The sequence below is a fragment of the Leucopleurus acutus genome (genome assembly GCF_964270905.1).
Source record: "Leucopleurus acutus genome assembly, chromosome: 5".
Taxonomy (NCBI): Eukaryota; Metazoa; Chordata; class Mammalia; order Artiodactyla; family Delphinidae; genus Leucopleurus; species Leucopleurus acutus.
The window spans coordinates 49395602-49408295 of NC_139147.1; the positions used below are offsets into that span (position 1 = coordinate 49395602).

Sequence of the window (12694 nt, forward strand, 5' to 3'; positions counted from 1 at the left end):
AGGGCGGCGGGAGGGCTGCGCGGCGCGCACCTTCCAGCACTTTCCTACGCCACGGAACCAGGCCAACCTGTTCCCACCGCCGCCTCCCGCCTCCTCGCCGCCCAATGAGGGCGAGGCCGACGCCACGCGCCGTCTTCCCGGGCGCCTAGGCCAGGCTGGGAGCGCGCCGAGGCTGCGCCGGCCCCGACATCCGTCGGCTGGCGGCCGGGTCGGCGGTCCGAGGGCCAGGAGGCCGCGTTCCATCGGGGTTTCTAGGTGAAGGGCAGGAAAACAACCGGTCGGTCTGGGCGGGGCCGGGAGGGCGGAGCGAGGGCGGAGCGAGGGCGGAGGGCACATTGCCTCATCCTGTACATTTTACTGGAAACGGGGCGCATCCGGAGGAGGGGCCGGGAGGCTACCCCGACGCCGCCAATGGCCCGGCCGGGCGCGGGGGAGGCTGGCAAGGCGGTGGCCTCTTTTCTCCGCCCCTGGCCTCGAAGGCCGGTTAAATAGTCGGGCAGCCCGGGGCCACGCCCGTGCCCGCGCAGTCCTCCAGCCGATAAGTCCCGGAACCCATCACAGCCACAGCCGCAGTCGGGAGGCAGCCGCGCGCAGCGAACCGGTGGCGCAGGTGTCTGGGGTCCCCGAGCACCGATCCCGGGAGTATGATCGTGGACAAGCTGCTGGACGACAGCCGCGGCGGAGAGGGGTTGCTGGACGCGGCCGGCGACTGCCGCCTTATGACCAGCCCACTCAACCTGGCCTACTTCTACGGGGCGTCGCCACCCGCCGCCGCCCCCGGCGCCTGCGACGCCGGCTGCTCGTCGTCTGGGCCCTCGGCGCCCGGCTCGCCCGGCTCTGACTCGTCCGACTTCTCTTCTGCCTCGTCCGTGTCCTCCTGCGGGGCGGTAGAGTCCCGGCCGAGAGGCGGCGCCCGTGCCGAGCGGCTGCAAGGTACCCACCGGCCCCGACGGGGCGGCCCCAGGACCCCTGTTTGCGGGCGGCCCACCCGCGGGGAGGGGGGGGTCTGGGCCGCCCAGAAGCGAAGTACCTCGGCCAGGTGTTAGGTGGCCTCGGCGCCTGCTTTAGAGGAGGTACATAATCACACTGGCCGTTATTATTAGGCCACTACTGGATGCCTTGCCCCGTGCTGGGCGTTGAATATCACTCGATGCCCTTTGGCCGTCTGTGAAATCTGGGCGCCTTCTAGCTGGCCTGGTAACTTGAAACACAGAGCTCTGACTTCGGGTGGGGGGAATGGACCACGTTGGGTTTTCTCTTTTTTTAAAAAAAAACTTTTCTTAAGGTATAATTCACATGCTATGGCGAGATTTTGGGTCTGATGTAGGTGTACCTTTTTCTTGTGGCTGTTTTAGTGAAAGGCTGTAGCCGGCGATAAGGGTTTGGGTACTGGGTTGAAGGTCGTGATTTCTTTCTTTCTTTCTAAGTACGTATTTGTGGAAATTTTAAGTAAAAGGACTTTATAAAGAAAAGAAACCGATATTATTAAGATGTAAGGTGAAGCTGGACTGAAAACCGGTTTATACCTTGAGTCTGTGATTTTCCGAAGTCTGCCCAGAATTTCTTCGGTTTTTGTTTTGTGTGCTTTAGAATGGTTGAACCGTCTGTAGCAGAGAAAGGCGTAACGTTTCCGTTCTGCGGCTGTGAATTGTTAGCTTCTTTTCTTAATGAACGGAGTTGCATAATTTGGGGGAAAACAGGATGTCGCTGTAGGTGAACCAAAGAACGTCTAGATAATCTCAAATTTTGGAAAATCTATTCAGCATGATTTTAAAGAGCGTTCTCTTTCAGGTATTCCCCACGGCTGGCCACTCCTGTTTTTTGCTTGTGTTTTAGTTTAAAATGTGATTTGTCATTTTTATTTTAAAAAGTGATTTAAACCACTCGGTTGTATAACATGCTCCCTGTATGTTAAGTGTGTAGCAAATGCCAAAATTGTGTGTGTATTTAGACCCTTTTTCTCCTCCACATTTGGCCTTCATCTGGCTGAAACTATTTTGTTAGTTCTTTGGTTTACCATAGGGGATTTCTGAAACTGAATTTTTCTCCCTGTGACGCTGAGTTATTAACTACTGTCATTCCAGAGAAATGCCGTGTTAGATTCTGGCAAGATATTCTTAGACTTAAACATAAAACTAACTAGTGTTTAGTTTGCTCTATCATTGAGTTGTTTCTCTCATGTATTTGATTATATATATATATATGTGTATATATCTATATATTTAAAATTATGCCTTGATTTTTGTCCCATCTTATTTTTTTCCATTCTCAATGGGGTTGCTGAATTATTCATTTCCTGACTCTTTGTGTGTTTACTTTGTGTTCAGCTCATCCCAAGAGGTTGTGACATAGTAGTGGTCAGTGTACTCATGTACTGTATTTTTTTTTTTTTTTTTTTGTGATACACGGGCCTCTCACTGTTGTGGCCTCTCCCATTGCGGAGCACAGGCTCCAGACGCGCAGGCTCAGCGGCCATGGCTCATGGGCCCAGCCGCTCCGTGGCATGTGGGATCCTCCCAGACCGGGGCACGAACCCGTGTCCCCTGCATCGGCAGGCGGACTCTCAACCACTGCGCCACCAAGGAAGCCCTCATGTACTGCATTTTAAAGTGTATTTTAAAGCTTAAATATGAAATGAGATTATTTCCTTTCTACTTAGAAGGCCTATGTGATCAAAAACAGTCGGTGAGGGGAAATCCTGTGTGCATATGTGGAAGTGCGTTTAAGCTCAGTGAATTTAGGTAGCTTTCTTGGCGTAGCTGAACAGAGGGAAATAATAAACTGAGACATTGTTAAATGTTAGGCTTTGGTACATTGAGATCTTTGGGAGAAGTTTGTTTTGTACCTTCTTAGGGGAGTGGAATTGATAGACTTTAAAATTTCTATGTGGACATAAAGCCTTTGGTTTGAAAAGCTAAAAATTCATCATTTATTCCTTGCTCCCCCAAGGTTTTTCAAAAGTCTAGAATAGTTACAGAGTTATGAGAGTCAGGGTGGCAAAATCTGTGATCCTGTCTCATGGGTGGATAGGGCTGAGAGACAGAGAATTAATTTGGGTTTATCTCTCGGCTCTGGGGTTCCCTGAAACAATATTTTTATGAGCTTTAATTCATTAGGCTTCCTGGTGGGGAAAGGTATGAGGCAAGCGAGTTGAAGAGGCTTTGCGGTCTGTTAGTTGGGAACTTTATCACGTTGGATAGCTATGCTTTTGAGATTATTAATATTCATGTCTGTGAAGACACTTAATTGGGATATGTTTTGTTTTGTTTTGTTTTTTGAACAGTTGAGCCCCATATGGGGGTTGGAAGGCAGCAGAGAGGACCCTTTCAAGGTGTTCGCGTGAAGAACTCGGTGAAGGAACTCCTGTTGCACATCCGAAGTCATAAACAGAAGGCTTCTGGACAAGCCGTCGATGATTTTAAGGTGGCACGTAATTTATTTGTTTTGGGTTGGGGGATAGGGAGGTTAGCCTGTCAGTGTTATTACTCTCTGCTAACCTAGGTTGGGCAAGTCTTTTGTAGACCACGAAGTCCATAGTACAGAGAACATATTTGTCCTGCTGTCTGCTATATTGCTGTCACTTGGCCCACTGCTAGGTACTTGGCAAGTGTGCAAGAGAAATTTAATGAATAAATAAATGAAGGCAAGTTGGGGGCAAGGAAATTAATGTGGTTCAGTTAAAATGGAACATTTTGACTAGAAAGGGAAAACTCAAGTGGCCTTATTAATTTTATCTTAACCTGAGTTGAACTAAGGTGAAAGTGCAAATGGGGGAAGTTGCAAGATAGGATGGAAATTAACATAGAAAATAAATATTGCTAAAATAGCTATGTCAAAGGTTTATGGTGAACTGTAAAGAGGGGTAGAGATAAGTCTGTTTGTTGATGTATGTTAATCAGGAAACCATTTATCACACACTAAATTGGAAACTTTTTTTCCTTATAGACACAAGGTGTGAACAGAGAGCAATTCACAGGTAAGAGTTACCTCTATTTATAATATCACGGGGACTGTAGGGTAAAACAGTGTAGTGTGATTATGGGTAAAAATCTGTGAAATAAAATTATCACAGATTCCATATTCCTTTCTTGGGTATAGAATTGAAGAACACAGTATCATATAGTGGGAAAAGGAAAGGCCCTGATTTATCATCTGATGGACCAGCTTGCAAAAGACCAGCTTTGTTACATACCCAGTTTTTGGTACGTATCTCACTATTTTCCTCTGAATACCCATTGGAAATTATTCCTGGAATAATTTTGGAAGGAAGTGCGCAACTTATTTTTTCTCCCTTTCCAGACGCCACCTCAAACACCCACACCCGCGGAAAGCATGGAAGATGTCCATCACAATGAATCCAAACAGGACAGCAGTGCTGATCTGCTTCAGAGCATTATCAACATTAAGAATGAATGCAGCCTGGTTTCCCTGAACACTGTCCAAGTTAGCTGGATGCGCCCTGGGGTCCCTCCAAGCTCCCCCCACGAGCAGTGTCAGGACTTCCACGGAGGGCAGGTCTTCTCTCCACCTCAGAAATACCAACCCTTCCAAGTCAGCAGCTCCCCACACATGATGGATCAGGCTTCCATGTACCAGTATTCTTCACAGAACCAGAACGTGCAGCAGCTGCCGCCACAGCACTACACCCACAACCCGGCTCTGGAATACAGTCCTTATTCCAGAACTTCCCAGTCCCCCAGCTATGAACCAAACATCTTTGATGGTCAAGAACCACAGTTCTGCCTGAACCAAAGTTTTGCATCCCTTCTAAGTGGTCCCAGGGAATCTGAGAATATTGCTGTTCCCCCACAGACTGCCCCCAGTGTTCAGCAGCAAAGTGATGCCCACGTGCAGGACTTCAACATGATGTCACACAGTGCCTGTGAGGCCCTGGCGAGGCATGATGCAGGCTCTGCCCCTTTAAACACACCACTGCCCTTCCCGAACATCGTCGGAAATCCAATGAACACCACACAGTTAGGGAAGTCATTTTTTCAGTGGCAAGTAGAGCAGGAAGAAAGCAAATTGGCACATATCTCCCAAGACCAGTTTCTTTCAAAGGATGCAGATGGTGACACGTGAGTATGTCCCTTTATCTCATTGAGCTGATTTGGTAAGCCATGCTTGCTGGACATAGTGGGCACAGAATTTCTCTAAGGGATGCCAGCTTAGATCTGAGTAAGTGGTTGGCTAAACAAGATGACTAGTGGGCGTAGAATGATAGCTCATATTTCAAGCGAGAGTTTTCCTTTCTTTTTTTTTCTGGCTGAACAAATTACCTGTTCTAAATTAATAAAAATGTACATGTCTTTGAATAATTGGTTTTGAAAGATTAGCATAGATTGTGTCTGTAGAGCAAAATCAGTTAGATCATGGTTAGTTGGTCATGATCAACTGTGAGTTGATTTGTAGATTGAATACTGATCTGTCCTGACATCTTTGTGGTGTTGGGCAAGTTGTTTTTGTTTTTGTATTTGTTTCTGTTTTTTGCGGTACGCGGGCCTCTCACTGTTGTGGCCTCTCCCGTTGCGGAGCACAGGCTCTGGACATGCAGGCTCAGCGGCCATGGCTCACGGGCCCAGCTGCTCTGCGGCATGTGAGATCTTCCCGGACCGGGGCACGAACCCGTGTCCCCTGCATCGGCAGGCAGACTCTCAACCACTGCGCCACCAGGGAAGCCCTGGGCAAGTTGTTTAACCTCTCTATGCCTCAGTTTCTGGGCATGTAAAATGATAATACCTCCCTCAGTGGGTTTTTATGAACATTAAGAATAATGGACTTAAAGCAATCAGCATGGTGCCTGGCGTACTTATTTTTTCTGGTAACCTAATTCATCTTGTTGCAACTCAGATGTATTGTCAGCATAGCAGAAAAGACAAATTATGCTCTGTACTGTTTGATTTGAGTACACCAACATATCAAGAAAGGGGCTAAAGGAAGAAATTTTTTTAAAAAAGGATGAACTTAGTGAAATAAATAATTCACTTCTTTTCTTTTCCTTTTGTTTTTCCCCAGGTTCCTCCATATTGCTGTTGCCCAGGGGAGAAGGGCACTTTCCTATGTCCTTGCAAGAAAGATGAATGCGCTTCACATGCTGGATATTAAAGAGCACAATGGACAGGTGAGGATCTTGACAGAGGGAAATGGCAAAGTGTGGTCATGGGGACAAGATGACGGCCGGTCTCATATTTATGTGTAGATCATTTCAGAGTTCCAGACCAAGAGAGTTTAGTTAATATTAACTTCTGGATGTTGACTCTTTGTCACTGCCAACCTTGAAGTTATTAACTTTAACTTTGTAGTTATTTGACCAAAGACTAACTGGGTATAATAAAGCTGCACCCTAAGCTTATTTTAGTTTCCTTGTGTTACAGTATCTTATTGCTTATTAACAGGATTTATTCTCTCTATGTGGGGTTTTCTCCCCTCAGTCTTAGTTTAGGTTCATATTCTTTGTTACTATAGTGTTATGGGTTTTAAAAAATATTTTTTTCCTCTGAATGTCCACAGAGTGCCTTTCAGGTGGCAGTGGCTGCCAATCAGCACCTCATCGTGCAGGATCTGGTGAACCTCGGGGCCCAGGTGAATACGACTGACTGCTGGGGAAGAACCCCCCTGCATGTTTGTGCTGAGAAGGGCCACTCCCAGGTGCTTCAGGTAAGAGGCAGCGAGCCAGGCTCCCATTACCATAGGGCCAAAGGGGTACGGCTTGGATATTAGGAGTTGGATGTAGATTGCCTGTTGCAATGCTCTCTTTTGAGTTGACTTACTCCTTTCTTGGAACACTAGTAGATAAGTATTTGTGTAGTTTGTCTTTTGCTGATAGATGTCTGTTTTTAAATTCTACAGGCAATTCAGAAGGGAGCAGCGGGGAGCAATCAGTTTGTGGATCTGGAGTCAACTAACTATGATGGTAAGTGATTGATGCATTATTGGGTGAAGAAACATTCAGAGAGGGGGCCCATTAATTCTAAGGGTATTAAGTTCAATACCAATAAGGAAGGGAGGTGTAATTAAAGCTAAAATATTCTATAGATAAAATTAGCACTAAGACCCAATGGAGGGATTACTCAGATTACCTTACTAGTTCTTGTGGAGCCCATATGTAGGTCATGTGAGAGGCCACCCTCAAGGTTTGTAATTATAGAACAACTAAAAGAATTGATGGGATGCTTGACCACTGCTTTCTTATGCTTTTTTCTAGGCCTGACCCCTCTACACTGTGCAGTTGTGGCCCACAATGCTGTGGTTCACGAACTCCAGAGAAATCAACAGCCCCATTCACCTGAAGTTCAGGAGCTTTTGCTGAAGAATAAGAGTCTAGTTGATACAATTAAGTGTCTGATTCAAATGGGAGCCACAGTGGAAGCTAAGGTAAAATTCACAGAGGAGTTTGGAAATGGGATGTGGGAGAGACGTGGTTATAGCCGAAGACCTTCTTCCCAAGTGTAGATGAAAACTTCTCCCCCTTTTTATTTTATTTCTGCCATCTTTTTAAATTAATGGAGTAGCAATGTATGGATAGTTAAGCTTAGATTTTAAAAGATCACCTCATCTGCTTTCTTGATTTGCTTTTAATCTATGGATTATTATTCAAAAGATCATTTAGCTGTGAAACGAATGTCTTTATTTGAAAGGAAAAGAAAATGCTTGAAATTGATATTTTCATTTTGCTTCCATTGTTATACACAGATACTAAAGGTAGTGCATTTTGTAAGGGTTTCTTCATTGTTGTTGGCTCTGGACTTAATCTTCTGTTTTTTAAACTGGAAAATGTTTTATTATCTTTAAATTTGAGGTTTATTTGCTGAGTATTTGCTGTGTACAAGGCTGAGGTACTGAGTTAGGGGCCCTAGGGGAAAATACCTAAATCATAAGCCACTTGGGTCCTTGGGAAGCTTACTGTCTAGTAGAAATGGTGACAGATATAGCTAATTTTAAGTCCACAGGGTGGCCACCAAGTCTGGAAACATAGGCGAATACACAGTAAATGATTTCTTATATTACAGCACATGATAAAACAGCATAGTCTATGTTTCTATATTTTATGGCCACCCGGTATACAAGGGTAGATGTGATAAAAGGGAATTAGGAGGAATGAGAGATTCCATGGAGCTTGGGTTGCAGTAAGGGTTTGTGGAGAAGGGGGCACTCCGAGTGAGTCTCCAAGGGTGAACCAGACATACGAGAGACCGGGTGAGAAGCATATCCAGGGCATGGTTTCTGGATGTTCATTTTTTTCCCCCTCTTGCCTTTGACAAGGATCGTAAAAGTGGCCGCACAGCCCTGCATTTGGCAGCTGAAGAAGCAAATCTGGAACTCATTCGCCTCTTTTTGGAACTGCCCAGTTGCCTGTCTTTTGTGAATGCAAAGGTACTTTTAGAAGTGTTCAAGAACTGCACAAGATTTGGAATAACCTTCTTTATACCTTCTTCAAGCTTTTGAGCTGCTTTCATGAAAGTCTCCCTTCCTGATGGGTGTCGTTTTGTCTCTTTGTCTTTAGGCTTACAATGGAAACACCGCCCTCCATGTTGCTGCCAGCCTGCAATATCGGGTGACACAGTTGGATGCAGTCCGCCTGTTGATGAGGAAGGGAGCAGACCCAAGTACTCGGAACTTGGAGAATGAACAGCCAGTACATTTGGTTCCTGATGGCCCTGTGGGAGAACAGGTGAGGGCCACAGAAGGGAGAAGAAATACTTTGAGGCATTGTTCCGAAACATAAGGGGCAGGGGCCAGCTGGCACTCTTCAGGTGGGCTTTATCAACATCTGTGTCTCAACAGTGGTCACTGTAGCCCTTTAGAGTCAGTTGCTTTGTCTCCAAAGGAAAAGTAAGAAATTTGAGGGTTTATCCATGGACCCCAAATGGTCAGAAGTCAGGTAGTCTTTCTTTTTCTTCCAAGACACAAACTTGGATTTGGGCTAAGTCAGAATGGTTTGACATTTGGAAGTTGATGAAAGAGGAGGAACCAAGGTTCCTGCACACACTAAAGAAAGAGAATCTTAGTTTTGTGAGTAAGTGATGATCCTTCAAATATTGTGCATATTAAATGGGTCAGTATTTATAGAGTATTCAGAATAGTCCCAGGCACATAAGTGGGTGCTGCTCAGTAAACATTAGCTGTTAACAATGATTTCTATCTACTAACTGATCCTAAATAAAAAATGGGAAGGTTATTTATATAATTTAGAACCTAGAAATATTTTACACTTTAAATAAAATTATGCTTTTCTCATCATATGGTTCTACTGGATTGGCCAGAAAGTTCGTTCAGTTTTCGCTGTAAGCTGTTATGAAAAAGTTGAATGAACTTTTTGGCCAACCCAATATATTATATTTGGGGATTGAACAGTTTCATATGACTAAACTTTTCTTGATAACAAGAACTGACTCTTTTTAAGAACTTACATATTTTTAATTTATTTTTTTAAGCAGCAGGTTCTTATTAGTTATCCATTTTATGCTTATTAGTGTATATATGTCAATCCCGATCTCCCAATTCATCCCACCACCACCAACCCCCCACCGCCAGTTTCCCCCTTGGTGTCCGTACGTTTGGAAGAACTTAAAATATTTTTGATGAAACTCTTTCCCTGGAGGAAACAAGAGATTGTGGCTGTGGGTCATTACATACTTTAATAATCACAAAATAAAATATATGGAATGCAATTTAGCCTTGCCTTTGATTTACAGCCCTCGCTATGACCATAATATTATAGTAACTCATATTTGTGGAGCTCTTTATAGCTTAAAACGAATCACTTGATGATTTGTAGAGTTTTCCTGTATATTATACCACTTAATTGTTAGGAAAACTTTGCAGGGTGAAGGTTCACCTGGGAAGACTGAGACTCAGAGTGGGTCCAGCCATAGGGACCATCATTAAATAGTAAATGGTAGAGTCCTAAGCGCACTGTTCACTTCTGGTTTGCTGTTTGTGGTGTGCAGTCATAGAGTGATGTTCTCAGGGAGTATTGAGCATGGAGAGCTGCTTGACTCTTTGCTAAATGTTCTTGGATTACTCTCCTTCCTGCTTTTGTATTTTTTGTGTCTCTGTGTGTGGAGGGAGGGTCTTTTCCTTTGCTTTTATTGTCAGACCATGGTCATTGTGTCTCCTAGCAGCTGTCAATTACATCCCCTACTCCAGTCTTCTTTCTTCTAATTTGTTGCTTCTTATCTGCTGTGGTCTGAGAGACAGATCATAAAATTTGTCAGGCTGGGGTATAAAATCAATTACTAGACTCTGAATGAGCCTGGGGGTTTCCTGTGATCCATATAGTCATGCACAGATGCTGTAATTCTTGGATGTCACAGCTATCTTGACTCGAAGGGCATTATAATTTACTTGTGTGTGTAACGTGGGCTCTCGGTTCTTGGTTGAGGCTGACATCAAGGTAGGTGAGATATTATAATAACCATGATTACTGCATTATATTAAATGTTCTCACAAATAACAGGAGTAAAGATTAGGAAAAGAATATAGGTCTTAGTTAAACTTTTGGAGATTTTCAACCTCAGATTATTATTTTATTTTTTATTTTTTTGCCGTATGCGGGCCTCTCACTGTTGTGGCCTCTCCCGTTGTGGAGCACAGGCTCCGGACGCGCAGGCTCAGTGGCCATGGCTCACGGGCCTAGCCGCTCCGCGGCATGTGGGATCTTCCTGGACCAGGGCACGAACCCGTGTCCCCTGCATCGGCAGGTGGACTCTCAACCACTGCGCCACCAGGGAAGCCCGGCCTCAGATAATTTTTAATGGAGATGCTTTACTTTCTTGTACTCAAAGATCATTATAGCAGGTCTGTAGTAAACTTTAAAAGGAGTTGTAGTATTTTTATTTGTCCCCTTAAAATCTTGACACATACTGTTGCATATTTCTTCATATACTTACTTACAAAGAAACTGAAGGAGATGTGGTACTTTGATCGTAGAAAAAAAAATACCCTTACAAATCCTATTGGTTTCCTTTCCAGATCCGACGTATCCTGAAGGGAAAGTCCATTCAGCAGAGAGCTCCACCGTATTAGCTCCATTGGCTGGGAGCCTGGTCAGCAATACTCACTGTCAGTTAGGCAGTCCTAATGTATCTGTACATAGACCATTTGCTCTGTATTGGCAAATGTAAGTTGTTTCTATGAAACAAACATATTTAGTTCACTATTATATAGTGGGTTATGTTAAAAGAAAAGAAGAAAAATATCTAATTCCTCTTGGCAGATTTTAATATTTCATACCCAGGTATCTGGAATCTAGACATCTGAATTTAATCTGAGTGGTAAAATTGACTTCAATTTAACAGTAGCTTTTGGGTAGGAGAAGGCTTTGATTTGTGGCATAAGGCATTGCTTATGTAGCTATTGCCAGTTTAAAAGGAGGTGAATTGTAAACTTTTTCTTTAAAGAAAAATGAAAGCATTTGGAAGTTAAAAAATAAATCTGGACGTAGTGTTGAGGCTTCGTTTGGCCTGATGCAGTACCTGATAATTATTGGTGTTGGAAAGTCTCTAGTCGTTGGACTAGATGGAGGGTACCATGGTTAAAGTTTGATCTTTGCAAACTGTATATAATTGTTATTTTTGTCTTTTAAAATATTTATACAAATATTTGTACATTGGTCATTAACATGGCCACATTTGAAATGTGTAAATCAATAAACTAGAAAAGAACAAGTGGATTTTCACTATTTTTAAAAATCATATGCATTCAGAGGAGCTGTGTAATCACCATCTCTGTAGATGAAACAGGTGGAGAGTTGTTCCTTTAGTAGCTGGCAGAGCTTTGTTTGAATTGTAAATATGCTTTGAGATGAGATACATTATTTGTAGGGAATTGCATGCTGTTAAAGAGAACACCTTTTTATGACTCACTTTCTAGAGTTTATGATTTACTTGCTCTGTTGGAATGTTTGTTTTACCTTTATAAGAACAACAAAAAGTCAATATTGAAACATGTTTTACTGGTTTTCTGTTGTCAAATAATGATAACGTACCATGATGTTTCATATTACCATTCAGAAAAGAAATGCCTAATTTTTTAGTAACTTTAATTCTAATAATATTATTTTGCTTATTTCTGGCATACCCCGAGGAATGTATTTGGCTTTGATTGTACATTAATTCTTTGTAATAAATTTGATTCATGAAAAACCCTTCTTTATTTCTTTTCTTTAAAAAATTTTTTTTAACATCTTTATTGGAGTATAATTGCTTTACAATGGTGTGTTAATTTCTGCTTTATAACAAAGTGAATCAGTTATACATATACATATGTTCCCATATCTCTTCCCTCTTGTGTCTCCCTCCCACCCTCCCTATCCCACCCCTATAGATGGTCACAAACCACTGAGCTGATCTCCCTGTGCTATGTGGCTGCTTCCCACTAGCTATCTATTTTACGTTTGGTAGTGTATATATGACCATGCCACTCTCTCACTTTGTCACAGCTTACCCTTCCCCCTCCCCATATCCTCAAGTCCATTCTCTAGTAGGTCTGTGTCTTTATTCCCATCTTGCCCCTAGGTTCTTCATGATCATTTTTTTTTTTTTTTAGATTCCATATATATGTGTTAGCATACGTTATTTGTTTTTCTCTTTCTGACTTACTTCACTCTGTATGACAGACTCTAGGTCCATCCACGTCACTACAAATAACTCAATTTCATTTCTTTTTATGGCTGAGTAATATTCCATTGTAT

General features: G+C 43.2%; 1 protein-coding gene across 1 annotated transcript; it reads left to right on the forward strand.

The window, feature by feature from the left end:
• The first annotated feature begins 528 nt into the window (after positions 1–528).
• Positions 529–12128, forward strand: NFKBIZ (NFKB inhibitor zeta). Its single transcript, XM_082839695.1, has 12 exons — positions 529–933; positions 3284–3423; positions 3946–3976; positions 4099–4202; positions 4300–5078; positions 6016–6121; positions 6511–6657; positions 6850–6913; positions 7205–7374; positions 8263–8373; positions 8504–8671; positions 10975–12128. The coding sequence occupies exons 1-12, from the start codon at positions 645–647 to the stop codon at positions 11026–11028; spliced, it is 2163 nt and encodes a 720-aa protein (XP_082695821.1). The 5' UTR covers positions 529–644; the 3' UTR covers positions 11029–12128.
• Positions 12129–12694: the final 566 nt, after the last annotated feature.